Raw genomic sequence first — 21,843 nt, forward strand, 5'->3', positions numbered from 1 at the left:
GTTTTGAGATATAATCGTATATGTTATTTTCTGGGAATTATACAGGTTTTGAAAAGCTTTGTTTTTTGCCCACTCACACTTTCTATTTTGCACCCTTCCAGGTTTTAGGTAGAAGTGCTCGTTGGTGGCTCACGAGGATTTGACGGTGGTTCTGACAGATCATCATAAATGTATGACCATCTTTGGTATTGTATAATTAGCATTTGTCTTGCTGGACTACACTTAGGATACCTACGCTCTGGTTATGTTTAGTCACACTTATTCTCGTCTTTCACCTCATTTTATCTAATGATCTAGTTGGTTTGGTTTTTATTTATTTGTATTTCTTTATATCGTCATTCTTCCGCACTGCACACATGGCTACGTCACCCTCACGTGATGGCTAGCATGCCTCTATTTAGGTCGGGGTGTGTCATTTGCAGTTGCAAATGTAAGAAGAAGGGCCCAAAAAAGGGGCACCAATTTCACACTATGTAACTTACTTCTTGGGGTGGTTCACAAGTGCATGGATTGTATTCAGTATTAACCGTAAAGAGGACAAGTGCGAGACTTTATCACAAAATGTCTCATTGTAATTAGAAGTAAAACTACTCATCAGTATAAGTTATATTAAACTTCGTCAAATTTTTGACGTGAGATTGTTGTATTCTTCAACATAGCTTTCCTGAGGGTTCAAATCTCATGCTTGAATTTCCCTACCATAATTTCCTTCTTATGGATAATGTCTTCTTATTAAGGAGCTTTTCACTGTGTTAAACAAGGTTTTTTATATTAGCATCCCATAAAATGTTAAATGCACTCCACATTAAAATATAATGTTAAATAACTTATTTACCCTACTATGCAATGACAATTTTGACCTTATTAGGTTTAAAAATAAAATTCTAAATACACCCCATATCACTTTTAGCATATTATTTATCTTCTCAACTATCAAAACCCTCACACCCTCCATTGTTGAACAAAACCCTAACCAATAAAACTACAAACATGTTGATTGAGAAAAATTATTTTTGACGAATGGAACACAAAATCGATGTTTCGGAAGCTTCACATGAGATAAGACTTCATATTTTTATTGTTTTAGTGATTTCGATGACATCGATAATTATTTAATCTTGCGTTTGATGTGTTATTTAAACTTCTATGTTCATATTCATCTTTTAGGGATCACAAAGATTACATGAATAATTAAACACTTAGATTACTACCAAATATTAAAAATAGACGAGATGATTTTTAATTGTGGAATTGAAAACAAACCCATATATGATTTAAATCCCAGGCGACATTTTTGTCAAATTCCAATCGGCATTTTTAATCCAAATTAAAAGCTGTATCTCTGGCATTTGTTGGAGGTGCTGTGTTGGGAGTTCTTTTATTTGCCCTCTTCGTCTTTTGGATCCCTGCGGCTGTTCATCCGTTTGGCTCACCAGTGCGGCGATGGTGATGACGACTTCAACAGTTTCTTTGCCGCCACTTACAACGACCTATTTGCTCTAATTGTTGCGTCTGCTGCCACTGCATCGAAATTCTGTCACAGATTATTAGTATTACAACTAATGATAAAATTGTTAAACAAAGTGAACTCTACACTAGTTTCTAGTACTACATACCCCGAGAAATACTGATGCACCAAATTATTGTAAGTGCCAGCACTTGTACCATCTGGTTTTGGCGAAGGGAATTAAATCATAGGCAACATTGTACCTTAATTTGCCCATTGCAGCATTGCAGATGTCAAACTAAACGTGCAGATGATTTGAAATTTTTCGGCAAACTAAACGTTCAAATCGTTGAATTTAGTCTCTGAAAATAAAAAATAAGTGTTATAAGATTTGAGAAATGTGGGGTGTATAGAAAATGTGGGGTGTATGTACAAAATATAAGTTGTATATTGAGAATATGGGGTGTGAGAGTATTATAGGAATGTAAGTGGGGTGTGGGGGTATTATGAAAAAGTATATGGGGTGTATTAAGATAGTTCTCAAGTGAAAAAACAAATGTTGGATGTATTAAATTTGTAGAGTTTATTCAACAATTCGTGAAATGTTAATATAATAAGCCTTTAAACAATTGCTATTTTTGAGTTGTAGTTTAGGAAATTAGAAGTAATTGTAGTGTGGACTGTTAATGCCCAAAACCACTCCTTAAGTCTAAGGCCCAAAAAAGCATGAAGGACAGTCGAAAGCCAGCCCGTGTCAACAATAGGCCCACAAACCCAACCTTGTGGAACAACCATATTAGGTATTCTCTCGTGGAAAAAAAAAACCTTACCACAAGACTAGCAAATGACAGACGTTTAGTACTAAGGTCTAATAGTATTCCTTTTCAAGTCTAAGTGAGAGATTTCGGTTTGATTCTCGTCAAAGGAGAATTTGAACCACATTATTACTAGTCTATTATAAGACTTAGCCAACTCAACCACCTCTTAATGTAGAAAATATTGTTTGTAAAAAAAAAAACACGACTATAAAATGGCGGTGACACCCAGCCACGAACCCAAGTTCAAATACCAAAATCGACTCTGGCTAGACTTGAAGTCTACATGTGATGTTAGCCTTACTAACCCTCCTGCAGATGAATTCAATTGACAGAACTTCACAAGATATTCATGCCGATTCATTAGTAAGTACTGGCCAATCTATTGGCGTCGCACTCGAAACTTGAGAAAGATCAAACGTCCGGCACAGAGAATTGTACGATAGCACTTGTACATGAACAACACAAAATTACTGTGACGACCAGAATTCCGGAAATTTAAGATTGAAGTACCCAAAAGCAAGAAAGAAAGAAAGATTCAAGAAAAAGTCGCAACTGCATTAAAAATTTTGTCTTCTGCATCACAATAGCTACAACTTCCCTAATTATTCAAAACTAAGGGGGGTGTATTCAATTGAGAATGTGAGAGATTTTAATGGATTTATAAATCCATGAATTTTTATGGAGTTTAATTAATTTGTAGAGATTCTATATAAAATTTTGATTCAATTCCCTCGAAATCTCATGAGAAGATATGAGATTTGTGGATACTTAAAATACACTACGAAATCTCTCAAATTCCCTCTAATTCCTCAACTTACTAAAATTCTTTAAAATCAATTTCTAATTGAATACACCTAGAATGTTATAAACTTCTTTAAAATCTTAATTGAATACACCTGGATTTCTAAGGATTTTAATAAATTATTTTAAAATTCTAATTGAATACACCTAGAATTTCAGAGAATCACTTAAAATCCTCATTGAATACCCCTAGATTCATTAAAAGAATTAAAATCCCTTAAAATCCCAATTGAATACACCCCCCTAAAACCAAAAAAAATCACACTCCGTTTAGAGAATGAGGCTCTGCTCCGCGCACCTCTCTAGACCGTGGCCTTTCTCAAAAGAGCCCGTGATTTCTCCTGCAGAAGGCGGCGCCACCACCGTCGCTACCCCAAAACTAAAACCCAAAATTCTCAACACAGCCACTAATCTCATACATCTCTTTCTTCGCTAGGAGTAGAAGAACTCGAACCAACCTCGAAACCCCAATTCATTCCAAAATAATCTTTTGTGCACAATTCTCTCCTATTCATCTCATCTAACTTAATAGCCGCATTCTCCCTCAAACGTTCTAACAAAGACTTGTACTTTTTGAGTTCCGGCAGTTCCAACCCTTCGTCAATCGGCTCCTCCCACCAAAAATTCCCATTCTCCTCGTACATACCTTGGCCCCCTTCCTTTTCTTCCTCTCGACTCGACTCCAAATTTTTGTGCTCATCGCCGGCACTACCGGACTCAAGAACCTCCTCTTTGCGATCATCGGATGCACACCTTGCTTGTTCAGCAAGAAATCGATCAATGACAGATTCGGCGGAGGGGTGGCCAAAGAGGAAGGGCTTGTTACCGGGCGAAAAGGCTATAACCGCGAGGGTGGCGCCAGTCAAGCAGCATAGATCAGTGGCCTTTCGGAACAAACCCTTGCGCCGCTTGGAGAATGTGGCCTTGAGGTAGTTCTTGTTGTTTATTTTCTTGATGTCGATCTTGTTCTTCCCCATGATGATGATTCTTATATCATCTGCACATGCGTGCGTACATACATACATACATATATATATATATACACACACACACACACACACGTCGTCTTCTTCCTCTGAATCTTGTCCCAAATCAGTAGGCGCAGTACCCTTTGTTTGTAGAATTGGTGGAGGGGGAATTGTGGGTGCCCAAAAGAAAAGGGATGCGGTTTTGTATTTATAAGCGAAGGGTTGGTGGGTTAGTGGGTTAGGGTTTCCAATCAAGAAACAAGAATAGATTGTTTCCCAAGTTAACACGGCATCCCAATTCCCGATGATGATAGGAAACCAATTAAATAAGATTTTGCCACACTCTGAGGCACTGCAGGAGAAATTTTTAAATACGATGGAATACAAGTGATGCACCACGTATTTTAATAGGAGTTGTAGGAAATTTTATTTTGTAAGTTATTAACTTTTTAGAACACATATCACACTATTTGTATAGTGACACGTGGTGTACCACCTCATGTACCGATCACACTGAAAAATATCTCGCACTGCAGAAAATCTCAACAAAAAGTGCTTCATACTTTTACCAAGACCCTCTCCAAATTTGTGCGGTTAGTTTTTATTAGATACTGTTTGTATTTAATTTTGAATAAAAATATTTAAAATGATTTTTTACAGCACGATGTACGATGAACGGATATGATTCATGGATCCCCAAGATCCTCACAAAGAGGATCCGGCGAGAATCCGGATTCGTGACGACAGTGCAGAAGAGGAGCCTCAAGGCTCTCAACTGAAAATATGCAGGCTCCAAGCAATCCAAGCAAGAAAGTTTCGGACTGGGAGAGATCTTTGCGCACTGTAAGAAAGATAACCAAAAACAAAATATACAACGGAATCATCCGATTGACTCCGCAAATAGGGTTCTTCACAATCTTCACGACAAAGTGCAGTGTAAGAGACAGCGGAGTTACAAGCTTAATCAATCGGAGTTGTAGTTGATCATATATGTAAACAGTTTTGCATAAAGTAAAACATTCCAGGATGCACATCTCCCGCGGTGTGAATATTTTTATTTTCATTGAGAATCCGACATTTGTGGAAGTAGCTGTCAAGCTGATCAAGGAAAACAAAAGCGAAACAACAAACGAAATAACATATACCTGAACCTCGCTTGACAGCATGAAAGAAAGTCCCACCTGATATTCCCAAAGACTCAAAACTAGATACATTTATCTAAGATTACAACAAAACCATATCCTCTGGCTCCTCAAATGTACACCAATATCTCTACAAGACCTATGAGTCTAACAAGTCGCAACTCTGTTCGTGCAGGAAAAAACAGTTTCCAGACCAATAATTAAGAGTATGTGCCCCCAACTTACATTTAGAATCACAGTACAGTACAATCGTCACCTGAAAATGGTTGCTGGAAAAGCTTTAACTTCTGACTAATGCCAACACCAACCACAAAATTCTGTCAAAGGCCAACCCATTTCACCCATCTGAAAACCCTGCTAATTCTGAAGGGCAGCTCGTAGTCCTTGGCAACAGCAGGCTCCCTCTTAGCAACCTCAGCTTCAGACCACACATACACCCCGCGTTCTTGACGACTGCCAGGTACAGTGTTATCCAGGATAAAAGCCACAAGGAATGCAACCACCATGTGTAATGAGAACAATGTGTTCAGCACATAGTTCACCTGCAAAAATAACATCTTGAGTAGAGTTTATTGGTTCTAAAATTCAACTACGCATGCAGGCCCAGCATGTTAGCGATACATCAGACTATGTCACCGATGTATCCAGTGTTCAGCACATAGCTCACCTGCAAAGAGAACGTCTTAAGCAGAGCTTATTACATATGCAGGGCCAGCATGTGTATTAGATTGACCATGCCACCAATATAGGCGTATGCTAGGGAAATGATGTGACAAACATTCTGGTTTCTATAGGGTTGATATGCAGAGTTACATCTAATAATTGAAACCAACCATCTACCATGCTATTCAGCATACAAACCACTTTCATCTTCACAAAACATGACAACCACAGAACAGAATTATAAAAGCTGCCCAACAGGAATAAAGTAGAAAAGGACCAGTTACCAAAATGGTTATCAGTATCTAAAAATGTCCCAAGTAATCTAAGTAAGGTGGTTGGTTCTATTTCCCAACAACCAAATGCTTTATCTGGGAAAACGAGGGAGAATCAGGGATTCATGATTCAATGAATTAATGACTAATGTATGCGCCACACCTAACACACAGAAGGGCAAAAAGGGAAAAGGAGGTATCAACATTAGTAAATTCTAAGTGTTACAGCATGTTAAGGGAGAAAGTTATGGTATGAGTATCGAGTCTTATATAAGTAACATGTGGGGGGCAAAAGTGTTGAAAAACACGCCCAATAGACCTTGTTCTTTAATGTAACCAACGGCAATAGACTAAACTAGCAAATATAGAAAAACTTAGAAACACACAAGAATTATACTGGTTCGGCAGAACTTTTGCCTACGTCCAGTTGTGATTTCTCTCTTTGATTAATAATAGAGATTACAGAACTTTTGCAAACCCTAGAACTAATCTCAAACCTCTCGGCTGTCTCTGGCTGTTTTCTCTCTAAAAAATTAAGCCCTGCCGCACCCTATTTATAGGCAAAGGGTAGGCTTACATGTCCCAAGGCTGATTGAATTCCTATTTCTAAGTGGATTAGGAAATTACACTTATCCAAATCCAAATAGACTTCTAGAAATCCAAACCTAAATTGAATAAGGAAAACTGAAATTCTTTCCTAATCCCTCTCGGACAAGAATCGGTATACCTCTAATTTTCCTAAAACAAAACCAAACCGACTAGGACATATTTGACGAGCCAAAAATCCTAACAAAAAGAAGCTGTACAAGTAGCTTAACTTGTTTGACTTTTCCTATGTTAATTGGATTGTATGAACTCTATTTAAACGGTAGAATGGATAAAGAAAGGCAGCTGGTTATCTTTACTATCATGTGCAAAGGACTTGGATTTACTTGTAGAATGTCAGTTATTCATTTTGGTTTCCATTTTTTCCTCTAGTAGTCCAAATGGGTCAGTTGACCACAAAGCTGTTCTTTTCCTACTATTCAAAAATGAAACACGAAAAAAAAAATACAGAATACATTCTTCTTATCGCAGAAGGTCAAGTAGAAGCATACCCCTCCATATTTGCTGCGGAAGGGTCCATGAGAAGCTATAATGTATGGTTGAAAATAACTCGGAACAGATAAGTTGGAGTTTGGAGAGATGCCATATTGCTGAAAGTAGGCCGGTATTGAAAGCGAGAAAAACAAAGATAACCCGACTATGATAATATTCCTAGAGCTTCCAGCCTCACTATAACGTAGATTTGATAGGCCTAATGCAGCAAGCATCGCCCACATGAAGCACAGCAGCGCGGCAACCACAACTTGAGGAATAGATGCTAGAAAGCCTCCAACTTTACCTGCAAGTACAATAACTGAGATTAGATGCAATGTGAAATATGCACTTGATTCTACATATAACCTGCATCTTTTAAGTTGTACCAGGGGTAATGGATATCAAATCACCAAGATGTGGTGATATGAAGTAGCATGAGAAACAGAGGAAACATTCAAAACAAATGTTGACTGACTATAAGTTTCTAATATAGATAAAGATGGTCAGGATCAAATAGCCAATTTCTACAGCAGAAAGATCTCTTCAGTCCAAGATAAAAAAGTACAACCAAATTCCAAAGTAATTTTTGCAAGTCCAATAAGGTAACGTGTATAAAGCATTGTTTGAGCTTCACTGATTTAATTATTTTGAGACCAACCCCAAACCCTTTGATAGTTCAATCAGCTCATAAAGCAAACAGACCAGGATTACAGTCAGTAACGAGAGAAAGAGTTCATCTAAAAATGCTTGAAGAGTAGTATTTCATGAAAATCACAATCCCAAACCATCATATGCCTGCAATTATTCTTACATGAGCAGACAAGCTTTGTTCATATCTTTTAAACAGTGGAGGACAACAATATGCTAACAATTTAATAGCACAGAAAAGATCTTGGCGGTGAGACAACTGCAGAATAAGCAAATGGTAATCCCGAAAAGTGTATAATGAAGATTGAGAACAGTGTAACCAAACGGGCCACAAACATATCATATGAGCAATTATAATCCACTAACAAAACCAAGAGATAACCAGCTATTATAGATATTCAAACTACACACTATATCTAAATGCTGCAATGCCCAACCAAAAGAGAAACTGACTAGTGGTCATACAGATTCTTGTTCAAGTACAGGCCCATTGTTACAATTGAAAACAGAAGTTTGACAAACACTTACCGACAAGGGATAAGACGATCAAAACGCATGCACCCAATTCAACAGCTCTACGGCTTCCCATCTTAGTGACGGCTATTGTGTGCACATTTTCAGTTAAGCTTGTGGACCCTGTTCCAGTACCCCATAGACCAGCCAAGACACTGGAAAGACCTTCCAGACCAATCCCTCGACTAAGAACACCAGGAGTAGGAGGTCTGGATGCCACCAATAATGAAGATGCATGATATGAGCCAATCTAGGAATTTCATACACAAAGCAAAAGGTCAACCAAACTAATCAGACAGTATGACATGACAAATTAAATTAGCAACTTGACGGGAAAAAAAAGAATAATACCTAATGTTGTAAATAGTTTTCATTGTAACCAGTAATTTAGTAGTTCTTTAATATTTCCACAACACAAGTATAAAGGGCATTTCCAAGAGGCAATCCCATACACTGATGTAACCAAGATCTTTAAAAACCAGACTGGTGTTTTTCTAAAGTGAACAATTAAGACCATGAGACAATTAAGTTTTCACCTATCAACAAAGAAAGTATGAGTAGCTCTCAGTTTATTATCCTACCAAGTACATTGCCACAACCGCCAACATCTTCAATCTCAAAAGTTCTATGGGACCAAGACAGATGTAGAGAAATTTTTTATCAAGCATTAGTCCAGGACAACAAACCTTCCATTCATGAATCAAGCAGAGTTGAGAACTAATTTATCAAAACTGGGTTAAAGCCAACTCATTCATTTCATACTCATCTATTTAATGAAATTAGCATTCTAAATACATATATAAATCTGGAACTGTTATATAAATACTATAGCGGTGTCCATCAAATTCACAAGTCCAGCATGTGCTTAACAGTGAAACTAGAAAAAATATAAAAATATAAAAGTTCATGTTATAAAGCAACTATAACTCCAAGAAGTTTATATCCATAATGAATAACAAGAAAACTAACCGAATCAACTGATGCAATAATTGATACCACAGACATGACAAGGGCCATTTTCCAGTGGAAGACAGGAGTACCCCATTGTAATGGATAGGGAAACCTAAACCAGGGGGCAGATCTTAGTGCATGAGAAGTATCAACTCGACAGCTCTTCATCCTCAAAACATGCTTTCTGCAATGTTCAGATACTATGTTTGATGCAGGTACATTTACATCACAACCTTTATAGCTATATGCTCCAGCTTCAGTTAGTAGGAAAGCAGCCGACCATGTGATTGCCAGACCCAAAGGAACCTGGCAATTCAGACAGAACCATATCAATTTACAAAATTTAAAGAAGGCATCCATACAACTGTAACATACATGCTGAGATTAATAATCGTAAACAGTATGAATATGATATAAACCTAAATATTTCTAACTTACAGCGTATACCTTTTTTATTGTGTTACATGGAGGAACTTACCGCATATATAAGAAATACACGATGACCAAAAACGGAAATCTTCCGTAGGTACTGCAGAAAGTAAAATAATAGTGCGTTAGGTGTTTTGACACAGAAAAAAACAGTTGACATGAATAATCTATTATATACCTATAAAAGCAATGACTAAATACAATTCATATACTTACAAGAGAAAAAATAATGACCACTAGTATCTGCACCGCACCAATCTCAAGACAATTACCAACTAACGGGAAACCATAACTATAGAAAGAAAGTCCAACAGCAGCAATTGTTGGTGACACAACCACTGGATTGATCAACCTGAAAAGGAAAGGCAAACGAACTGACATTGAGTTATTGATTTTGCAGTGTTGTACAAAATGGGGTAATAGGGGGCATAAAAAATGAGTACACAGGGTAAAGTGAGATTTTTTTTTCTAGAGTACCGAGGGTATAGGAAAAAATAAGCCTTTAATTCAATCAGCTCAAGCCACTACCAAGATTAATATTTCTAACAAATTAATGATCTATCAATTGGTTTAAACACTAGGCTAGTTTACAATATCACTATGCACCTCTACATTATTCGTGTGATTGCTTACTTGTCCTCTTCACAAATACTTGATCCCCTTTGATATATTAAAACTCAGTGTATATTATTCCATATAGTCATCCCACTGTTCACTTCCCTTTTTCATGTATAATAATGATGGCATATCAAATCATCCACAGCCAAGACCAAACCCCATGGAATAATTTGATCATTGCCAACTAAGCTGCATCAAATAATTCAATCCATATACCCAGTCTGAAATAAATTAAATAACTCTAGACTTGAAAATCAAATTGGTGGTTTCCAAGAGGCATCCTATATCACTTTTTTTCCCTTACACTAAAAAATTGTCTGTTTTCAACAATTTTTTCCATATTTGGGAACCCCTTACCTATCTTGCCAGAATTGAAAAGTAATTATTACAACTTACAAGCCACAGATCTGACATAAAAAGAAGAAGCTGCTATCTACTAAGGATCATTACATTCGTAACATATAATTAATAAACACCCACAAACATTCGAACCACTACCTCTATAACAAATGAAACTTATATCCATCCATCTACTCAAGCTCCGATTAGGCAATCCCAGTTGGTAGGTTTGGCAAGTATTTTAAAGTAAACTAATCAAATACTAGGCATTCTGATTTTCCCTATTAGCAAAAAGAAAAAAAATAATATGAATAACCAAACATGAGGGGGATTTGGTAAAGATGCTGGAATCAAACCTCAAAAATATTGACATTAGTCCACTATATCCAAGTATTGCTTGAAAAGCTGAACCTATTATTACAGCCCCCTGTAGCTCCTTCATGATATGCTTAAAATTCTGCCATGACAAAGGATTACCATCAGTTGTTGATAAGAATTCACCAGTAGTGAAACAACTATTCAATTTCAAAGGGAAGTAAAAGATGAATGAAACTAATAAAATAAAGAAATCAGCAACTCTGAGGCACTCATAGCAATACTGAATAGCACAGTTTGTTTCATATAACGTATAACTGATGTTTGTATATGAAAATGACCTCTAGTTTACTACTTAGTTGCAGTTACTAAATATCATGAAATATATATACACACACAGTACACACGCATACATCAATTGGAGGTTGGACTAATTTTCCAACATTTATTTTGTAATGTTGAGGTTTCCTTCCAAAATTTAGGAAAACATTTATTTCAATTTTCAAGATTGAGATTATTCAAGCCATTATATGTCAATTATTTTTTAGTTAAAAATGACCTTTCTTTAAGTACATAATTATGCTTTATAAAGGCTACCCAGTGTACATTCAGCACACTTTGGCACCAAATAATTAAGAAACCTTACAAAATCTTCCCTTCATTTAGCACATGGCATGTAATTTGGAAGCCTCAAGTACTGCCTAGGTAATGTACAGGTGCAAAACTTGGATAAGTTCATGTGTGGTTGAATACTTGTGACATGGCCTAGAGGAGCTGATATTCTTCTAGTCCATCTCTTCATTGGTGTGCTATGTGTAAAAGTGGGGCTGAAAGCTTGTAGCATTTTCTTCTCTACCGTCCAATTGTGTTGTCTTAACGGTCAAGGCTGTTTAGGGTTGGCCTGAGTTGGGTGATTCCAGTTTCATGTGCTTCTTTGTTATGGGAGAGTTTTCTGTTTTTTGGAGATAAGAAGGGAGTGGTAATGGGGAGTTGTGCTGTGATGGCTAGTTTTTGGTTAGTTTAGGAGGATAGAAATAGAAGGGTAGTTGATGACATGAGGGGGATGAATGTCGACAATTTGTGAGAAAGTCCAATTTCAGGCATCCTCATGGGCTTCTGTTCCTCCAGAGTTCAGGGACTATTCTTTTTCTGTTAAACTATCTTACTGGAAAGCAATAGTGTCTTAACGTTTTGGTATTGTTATCCGTGGTATTCTTATGTATTTCTGCTGGTGGCTAATTTTATTTCTTAGAATTCTAGTCAGGTCTTAAAGGCTAGTAGGCTAGAGGAGAGTGGAAGGAAGGGAGAGTAATAATTTATACATATGTAAATACATGTGTGTGCATCTTTATTTACAATTTAAGATGAATATTAAATTTCGCAAACAATTTAAATGAACTAACCTACAAGAATAAAAAGGCATTTCAATAAAGTAGACGTGAAAAGAAAGATACAACTGATATGATCCACTGAAAGACAGCTTTCTAATCAGTGAGTCTTTCTTCTTCAGAATTAGGGCAAAGTAATGGTTCATAGAACACACAAAATAAACAATAAAATAGAATTTCCTCCTCTATGTAAAGGAGTCCTGATAACTTCTATGAATCTCAGTAAAATGCAAATTTCATATTGAAGCAACAAAACACAACTTTTAATAATATAACCGTTCGGGCTGACCAACAAAGGACAGAAAGTAAGAAGAGCACAAAATACTATTAGATGGTAGACATCACGCCTGTAGCCATCTCTAAGATGTGCGTTATTTAAAGGACTCAGAAATTTTATAAGACAACACTACAAATTTTCACTTTGTTTCAGCTGCAGACTTAACTATTGACTGGGATGTGATAAATACAAAGGGATATTCACTAAACTCCCAATCAAACTAAACAAAAGCAAGAACAGCAACATACATTTCCATTGAGTCCTTGAAATTCTGGGGAGTTGATTATCGCCAATGCAGGAGCTAGGTAAACAAATGAGGGGCCCTGTATCAAAGGCAATCTGGATCCAAACGATGTCTGCAAGAGAGTGGTCACTCCCGAAACAAAAAGCACTGTGGAGACAACATTTGCAGTATCCTCCTACATACACTAAATCCAGTCAAATCAAACTATCTAGCACTGTACCATTCAGAAAATAAATGTATAACATAAAATAAATAATATGTGCATAACTACTCACGTAAGTACCACCCATTGCTGGAACTATGACGAGTGGAATTAGAATTATCGAACCCAACATGGAGAGATAATGCTGGAACCCATAGAGGCCAATGGGAACTGCAACATTGTACCAACAAACACAAATCATATCAAAAACATAAAAATTTGACTTCAGAGAAGCAAAACTCATTACATTTACAACGCTTAAGCAAGACAAATACATGAATAAACATCCAAATAATCACACAAATACATTTTCAATTATCAAAAAACCGAATCAAATTTGATGATCAACAATTGTACAAACACACCGAGCTCAAAATATACCAATTAAATTTATCGAAAGATAGCACATTTGTATGAGAAAAAACACTCACCAAGACCAGGTGTATCTCTGAGCTCATACTTCATATGAGAGTGCCTAGCCACATACCCATCATCATCAACCCCGTGTGGCAAAACATCAACCACCTCCTCACTCCTGGACGCCCTCCGCGGTTGCGAATTGGGCTCCGTGGGCGCGGTCGCAGCCTGCCCATTAACCCCACTGGGCCCATTGGCCGCACTCTTCGACCCTCCATCAGACTCCTTCCTCCTCTTCACCTTATTATCCTTTTCTGAAGGCGGCGCTGGCGCTGGTGGCGGGGTAGCCATCTCGCGCTCGGGTACACCATTGGGCGCCGGTTGGGGTCGAGCCCGACCAGCTTCGAGATCGGGCTGGGTTTGAGGCTCTCGGGGCCGGGGCGGCGGCAGGGATATCTGGCCAGAATCGCTGGCATTGGTCTCGCCGGAGAACTTGGGGCGGAAGCCGGTTTTCTTAGCCCAGGAAGAAGGGGGCATTGGGGAGGACTCCGGGACCGGAGGCCATGTACCCGGACGGGGTCTTGTTTTGGGGTCGGAGTTGGACATTTCGGAGGTGACTGAACTTAGTGGAGCATAGCTTGAATTGAAGGAATGACAGGGCAGATCTGGTGTTGTACGCCAAGGTTACGACTTTCTGAGAAATGCACCAAGTACAACACCAATAAATAAAACCCAGAGAGAGAGATGGAGGGTTTTGGAGTCAGAGTGAGTGCAGAAGGGGGAGAGAGGGAGAGAGGGAGAGAGAGAGAGAGAGAGAGAGAGAGAGAGAGACAACTAAGATAGAGGTGGAGAAGCTAAAACCGCGTTTCTTTAATTTCTACCGTAATAAATTTGTTTCCCGAGATTGAAGGATAGACTTAACAAATACTAGTTTTTTCCTGGTCAAACAAATACTAGTTAATATCATATCTTTTATTTTTCTGTTAGACACCTTATAAATTTGAGAAATGTTAGTATCGTCATCTTACTTTTTCATTTCCATATTTTTATTTGGATAATGTCAGGAACACTAAATTTATGGCAAAATATTATAAACTACATGACATGGAAATATGATTATTGGATATTATTACTTAAGCATTAATAAACGTACTCATTTTTATAAACGACACATAATTTATTATGCAAAATTTGTCTGCAAATTCAGTATCCCTAACATTACCCATTTTGTTTCTCCATTAGGTATACTTTGTTGTGGCCTATTTAACTGACAAGGGGGAGAGAAGATGTGGAGAAAGTGCAGGGGTTTTTCTGTGTGTCGGTAGTATAATTCTATCAATTTCACCGTTAAATAATCATGTGAAAAATATGAGATCCATATTTTTACTGATATAAATGTCAAGTTTGAGATACATGGACAAGAAACTAATAAAAAAACTGTAAAATTAAAAAAAATATATTCACAATTTTGGCTCTACATGTCATCAACCCACTCTGACGCCCAATCCCAGCAAATCCCTTTCCCATTCTCACAATCTCCCTCTTCGTCGGCTCGTCGCCATAGCAAGTCACGATGATCCTCGACACCAGCAGCGAGCTCAAAAACCGCTATAAGATACGAAAGTTACTTGAGGTATGAATTTGTTATGTGACTTAAAATTGATGTGATAAAATATAATTTGTCCTAATTACTATCTCAAATATCTTTAAAGCTCAATAACCTTCTTTCGAAATGGGGGTGAGTAAATAGCCTCTTTAATGTTTAAGAACTCGTTTGGATGTGTTTTTAAAATGACTAAAAACACTTTTGGTGAAAATGTTTTTGGAACTAATCCTTAGTAAAAATGCAAGTGAATTTTAGAAAATCATTTAAAGTGCTTTCTGCAAGAAACACAAGTTATGTAATTCTTCCAGAAAGCACTTTAAGTGCTTTTTGTAACCAAAAAACATTTTTTCTAAAAGCGCTTCACATCCAAACGAGCCCTAATTCAGTACCATTAGACAAAATTATATAGACAATGTCATACTCCTTAATCAGGTTAGATGGGCTTGAAATGGTTGTTAAAGTATATTTTAGGTATAAAGTTAGTAAAATAGATGCGTTCACACTTTGCATTATTTATCAGACAACTAACTTCCGCACAAGGCAAACCTATAAATAAATTAATTGAATTGGTATGTATAAGAAAATTTAAAATTTCATTCAATCAACCATGCAATAAATAATATCCAAAAATTTAAAACAAATAATCCAAACAAAGGAAATTGTTCAAACAAACCAAAAAAAATTAAAGGGGTTTGGTCACCAGGGAAACTCAGCCACATGTCTAAAAATCTAATCTTTCATTAGAGCGGATGCCTTTTGAAAATAAAAAATCTCCAGGGTAGTATCTTCGGGATTCTCCACTTGAGCAAAATTAGTCTCGATCATCTAAGGACATGAGTGATACTCAGCTATAGCATAAGAGGAAGCTTAGCAAATATGGGACCAATGGTATTTGACACCACAGCGATGCACATACCTGCTTCTATGGTGGCGGGTACTTTGCACTTATTATTTAAGTTTGAGACTTTAGGAGCGAGGTTGTCACCCTTTGAGGCTTGGTTTATTCCCTTGCATGGGTCATTGCTATGTAAACCTTGGGCTTTTGGCTTAAGGTTTAAGCCCTTACTACACCTACCACGCCTATGGCATCCGTTTAGGCCTCGATTCATATTGGCATGTGCTTCAAGCACAACAGTTGAGCCAGTAGGTCTAACTTGATGATTTTTCATCAACAGTTAGTTTTGCTTTTTTGCAAGTAGTTAGACAAAGATCAAATTCGAAAATTTTGTAATTATTGTGCCCTATGTTGTTACTTTAGGACAATATTGGTGGTATGAAAACTTGAATAGTTTTTTCTCTGGGAGATTCTGTTTAGTCAAGTCATCTTTAAAAAACTTGAGAAGTGATTAGATTCGACAAACTTCATAATTGTATTCATTCATAGACTTCAAGTATTGGAAGCGTAAATGCTGATAGTTGTGTCTTACTTTAGGCAATAAGATATATATGTAATGATCCAAGAGCTATTCCAAAGTGAGCCATAAAGCTCTTAAATCCTCTTCAGTGGAGTACTCGGTATGCCGGGTACTCAGCCAAGAGTGCGTCATGCATATGGCTTCATATAAAGATTATGGTGGTTGCGTTTTTAGCTTTGCCAACCAGGTTATCCGGATTGGCTTGAATGGTGGCCCTAAGACTCTTTGCAGTAAGGTGGAGCTTTACATTATGGATCCACTTAAGGTAGTTTCTTCTAGAGACTTCCATAGCGTAAAGTCAAGTTTGTTCAAATTCGACATGCCACTATAACCAAGGGAACAAGGTTGTGGTTAGTGGAATGAATGAAAAAATCGTCCATACACACGAAGTATAACATTTAGGTTCTATTATACATGTTTTGGTTTAAATTTACGTGAAAATTGCTGGTTTCATAGGTGTAGTGTTTTAAGTAAACTTCAGGTTTCTATGACACTTATTCGAAACTTTGGGTTCGAATTTATGAACTTCAAGTTCATGGGTACCTGCAAGCAAACGCAATATATACAGAACAATAATATATAAAACAAAAAGTAAATGAAGTTTACAGGGCCAACCATCTGAGATGTGTCGCGACCCATGAATTGGGGCTGATTAGTTATTGCCGCGCTGCAAGCCAACATAGGGAACGGGCAGAGAGAAGAAGCTCATAAACTGGGCTATATTGGTTGGTTCAGTAGAACAAGGGCACAATGGGAGCCGAAACAAGAAGCAGTGGTGCCCAAGCCCAAAAACTGGGCTGGGTTCATGTGGGGCGAGTGTAGGGGAAGCCCAACATGGCTCAAGTGGTAGACTGGAGAAAAGCCCAGCGAGGCTGGGTTGGGGTTTCACCGATGAATCTAGTGGCGCCTTGACAGACGGCGATGATCTCAAGCAAGGAGGTCGGTGTGAGTCATAAGTTTGTCTAGGAACCTTAAAATTGCAACTGGGAAGAATATCTGGATGTCGAGGTCCAAATTCATGGGGATTCGAATTGAATCTCACAAAAATCTCGACGAGATTCGACGTGAATCTCAAATTAAATCGTCAGAGACAATGAGATTTCAGCAAAAGAAAGATTGCAAGGAGAGAGGGTGCATTAAAGATAGATAAAGAGAGGATAGTGCTCCACGAATTTGAAAATACGTTTCTCTCGCGTAAGTGCCTTTTTTTATTTTATAGTAAACCATAAACAGGATACTTACTCTTCAAATAATACAAAACCTAAGAGGATAGAATCACGAGATTACATTGGAATTCCAAACCAAATCACACAATGTTAAATATTAATTACAACAATTTTGCTATTTTTCTTCTTTTGTTAAAATTTTAGTTCTTCAACCAAAAAATTAATTAAATTTTTGTTGTGCATGCTAGTAGAATGCATGTGACATAAGTAAGAGAGAAAAGATTAATTCACAAACTCATATAACCCTCAGAACCTATATTATCATGTTCATTATGATATCCTTTATGATTAAGGTTGTTTGTACCACCGTTGATGGCGTAACAATCATGAAAGGAATTTTGTATCATCGTCACGACAACCATGTTGAAGTTTCTAATAATTTAGTCGGGCAGGCTTTGAGGAGTATAGAAACGCCCAATTATGCTCTCACTCTAATATCCGAATGGTTTATCAAATGATGAATGTAGACTTTGAACCTGTTGTCCATATACAAACCGTCATTTCATGGACAAGGTCCTGTCACTACCTGATTTTTTTTGCTCTGAACAAACGATATTATTTACATTAAGAAATAAATGAATGAACTTAGCCTCACAATGTGCTAGCAATAATTTGGTTCAAATTCGTTTTTGGCGAGAATCGAAGCTAAGAGCTCTAACTTACAAGTAAAAATGAATACTACTAAACCGTAAAACTAAGTAGCAATCGTTCAACATAACGGCAGAAGAACAAAGTCCTGAAATGTAACCGTAGTACATGACAATTATTCATTTATTTATATAACAATATACTTTGTATAATTTAAGGTTTAATAGCAGATTCACATGCCTGTTAACATCATGCTTTATTAAGCTTAAGGTCTTAAACTAATTAAGGTGGGACCTTGCCCTGACAATCTTGAATACAATTAATTGTCTTTTGTGGAATTTTTCCATTATTCATATTATTCCGTATTTTAAAAACATAAAAGTCATTTAAGTGCAATAACTGCGCCAAGTGCTAAATTAATCCAAGCAGTTCTTTTCAGGTTCGCTTCTTTCGGTGTTTATACAAATAGATGTTCATAGTTTTTAGGGTGTGGACCTCTTCAAAGCTTATGGAATTTGTATGATTATTTTATCTTCCAAAATGTACCAAAGTGTTATTTTTTTTCCTGAAGTACCAAAGTGTTATTAACTATGGTTTTTTATTTCACATGGGAGCCGTTATTGTTCTTGACCTCATTCGTCTATCGCCAAGAACTTTCTTGAACAAACGATATTATCTACATTAAGAAGGAGGGGGTGAACTTAGCCTTACAATGCGCTAACATGAGTTTATATTTTAACTATACCATAAAATAAAATGGGTCTATAGATAAATTATTGAACTATCAATCAACGAATGGGTAGATTGAAATAGTAGATGATGTCATGGGATCGGAATTGAAAAGGGTGATCGCAGAACGATGAAAAGATAGTGAAGGGTGATTGTGGCCTTCGACAATGTCGAGCGAAGTGCCTGCAGGATTGAGTTTAGGTTTGTCGAAGAGAATAAAGGGACTATGATGTTGTCGTTGACGACATCACCCTCTTCTTCCGGTCACCATTTTCTCTCCTAAAGTTTTTGTTCTTTGGAAATCCAATGAATCAATTCTCTTTTCACCCAATTCCGCATGGACCTTTGTCACTGGTCGTTCCAGAAATTAGAATATTTTAAATTCTTGAAGGTGTAAAAGGACCGTAATGCCTTTAAAAGCAAGAAGGTTAACTTTTGTTGACCCTTGTTGCGTGACAAATATGACCTATTGTATAGTAATATAAAAAAAATTAATAATAAGGAATTGTTATTGGCACTCCAAAATTTTTATTTTATACTTCAAACTTTCTATATTTGGAAAGAAAAATACACTTGTGAGGAGTGTAGAATGAGATTTTTGGAGTGTCAATAAGATTTCTCTAAAAATATTTATGATAAAAGATTTAAGAGGTAACATAGGCTCATGTTTGTCTTGCAACTTATACAATGTTTTATAGGATTTCTCCTCATTTATAAATAGCAGTTTTTAGGTTCGATTTGCCATGTTACGTGTGACAACCCGTCCCTACTTTTACAATTTTATTAATTTTAAAAGAATGAATTGACGAAAATACCCTAAAGGTGAGATTGTTGACTTTTGTTGACTGTCATTTCGTGATGTGTACGAGCCACTATTTTACTGTATTCTTGAAGTACTTGACAGTACGAACACATAGGCGTAAGCGGAAATGAATTTGGAGTTACGACGAAGATTTTACGGAACTACTAAACGTGAAGGGGGATTTGGTAATTTCATATCTAGAGAGATATTTTATGTCTTGTTTTGTGAGCCACGTGGGGCCCACACCCCACTCTTCCCTTTCTCTTGTGTCCCTTTTCAGACCTTTGGGACCTATCCCTTACTGCCACCTCACCTTGTCTCTCTCGACCCTCTCTTCCCTCAAATTCTCTCATTATCTTCTTGGGATGAATATCTCTAGTTGCTTAGTGTAAGCAGCTGTGAAATAAATCAGCAGAGCGTTTGGTAAACTTTTTTGTAAAAGTGCTTTTGGAAAAAAAAAAAGTCTGATAGTGGGTCTTTTCATTAAAGGAGCACTGTAGCTCCGTGTGCTTTGAAAAAAAGCTAGTTTTCCAAAGCTGCAAATAGCAGCTTTGGCTTTTTCCTTTGATTTCAGCTTATTCTCACAGCAGCTTCCAAAATAAGCCCTTTTTTTTCAGTTTACCAAACACCTAAAACCCTCACAGCTTTTTTCATGGGTGCTTTTTTTTTAAGCACCTCACTCCCAAACTAGGCCTAAATCTAAGTGTGATAAGTGATTTTGGGTAGGTTTTGTGACATAAATAATTTGGAAAAACTATTTCCTAGTTTTCTGGTGAAGGACCTGTGGGTTGTAAGCCTTTTCCGGCCACTTTCTGTCCACAACTGAGAACCAAAATGGTATAATTCGAATCCCTGCCCTCCTAGCTTCATTTTGGTAATTAAATGGTGAATTATGGTTGAGATTTGAGCTCGATTGGAGCTCGGGAAGCTATCTTGACCAACCAGCTCAGAAATCGACGACCTGACCCGCGACGGGGACCTGGTCGACCAGTTTCAAAACAAAAAAAAGCGCCCAAACCCGGATACGACCTAGATCCATTTCAGATTTGAAGGGAATATTCCCTTGGAATATTTTGTTAACCTTTCAGTTAACTCTAACAGGATATTCCATCTAAGAATGGAATATTCCGTTAAAGTTCATTGTTGATCGTTAGTTGACTTTTGTTGAATTTTGTTTCGAAATTTTCTCGAAAACCCTCATAGGCTAATTTCAACGTCCCAAGTTCGTTTTTGACATCCATTTAGTGAAATTCTAAAGTTTTAACATAGTTGAGCACTTGGGTGTCTCAGTTGACTTTTTAGGGTTAACAGTTGACTTTTTACAAAATTTATCGGGGACCCTTCTTAGCGTATCTCGATGTTCTGATTCTAAATCCGCACTCTGTTTTCTCAAATTTAATCGTTTTAGTTAAGTTTTACTAAGGGGTCCCAATATTATGCCTAGGTGCAATTACTATCGGAGACTCCGGCTTCCTAACTTGAACGGATATGACATCGCAAGTACATGTGAGTGAGTCTTTTCTTTTATATATATATATATATATATATATATATATATATATATAATTGTTAGTTTCCATTTATACATTTCATAAAGAGTTTTCTACAGTATGTCTATATTAGCGTAGTGTTTATAAGATTTAGCATAATGATAGAAATTATGAAGTTATGCTACGTTCTACGAGATGCACAAGTATGCGTGTTATTATTGATGCCTTTATTATATTTATGGCCATGAATAATATTATAGTGACGTGAATTGTCAATTTACCACTGTATGATTTTATTTACGTTATCTGCTCATCGTTGCTGCAACGGTGTTAGTACTCGCCCGGGTTAGGGCCAGTCTTTCATGTGTACGTTCACATCGCACCGTACACTCACTTTGGATCCATTGGATGTGTCAATCATATCTTAGATTGTTATAGGCAATTATGACTCGTATGTGATGTGCATAGCGCTAGTCTTCACGTGATTGTATTACTAGAGCGTAAATCATTGTTAC

At 37.1% G+C, this 21,843-nt stretch overlaps 2 protein-coding genes across 2 annotated transcripts; both read right to left on the reverse strand.

Moving 5' to 3' along the window:
* Window positions 1–3,315: 3,315 nt before the first annotated feature.
* Window positions 3,316–4,493, reverse strand: LOC126615159 (agamous-like MADS-box protein AGL61). The gene has a single exon (XM_050282917.1). The coding sequence runs from the start codon at window positions 4,089–4,091 to the stop codon at window positions 3,480–3,482; it is 612 nt and encodes a 203-aa protein (XP_050138874.1). The 5' UTR covers window positions 4,092–4,493; the 3' UTR covers window positions 3,316–3,479.
* A 581-nt stretch (window positions 4,494–5,074) lies between these two features.
* LOC126615158 (nucleobase-ascorbate transporter 12-like) lies at window positions 5,075–14,350 on the reverse strand. Its single transcript, XM_050282916.1, has 10 exons — window positions 13,547–14,350; window positions 13,189–13,286; window positions 12,918–13,088; window positions 11,046–11,146; window positions 9,949–10,084; window positions 9,782–9,832; window positions 9,322–9,609; window positions 8,368–8,602; window positions 7,209–7,495; window positions 5,075–5,718 (listed from the first exon to the last, which is right to left on the reverse strand). The coding sequence occupies exons 1-10, from the start codon at window positions 14,076–14,078 to the stop codon at window positions 5,497–5,499; spliced, it is 2,121 nt and encodes a 706-aa protein (XP_050138873.1). The 5' UTR covers window positions 14,079–14,350; the 3' UTR covers window positions 5,075–5,496.
* Window positions 14,351–21,843: the final 7,493 nt, after the last annotated feature.

The sequence above is a fragment of the Malus sylvestris genome, chromosome 3 (assembly GCF_916048215.2).
Source record: "Malus sylvestris chromosome 3, drMalSylv7.2, whole genome shotgun sequence".
NCBI classification, from domain to species: domain Eukaryota; kingdom Viridiplantae; phylum Streptophyta; class Magnoliopsida; order Rosales; family Rosaceae; genus Malus; species Malus sylvestris.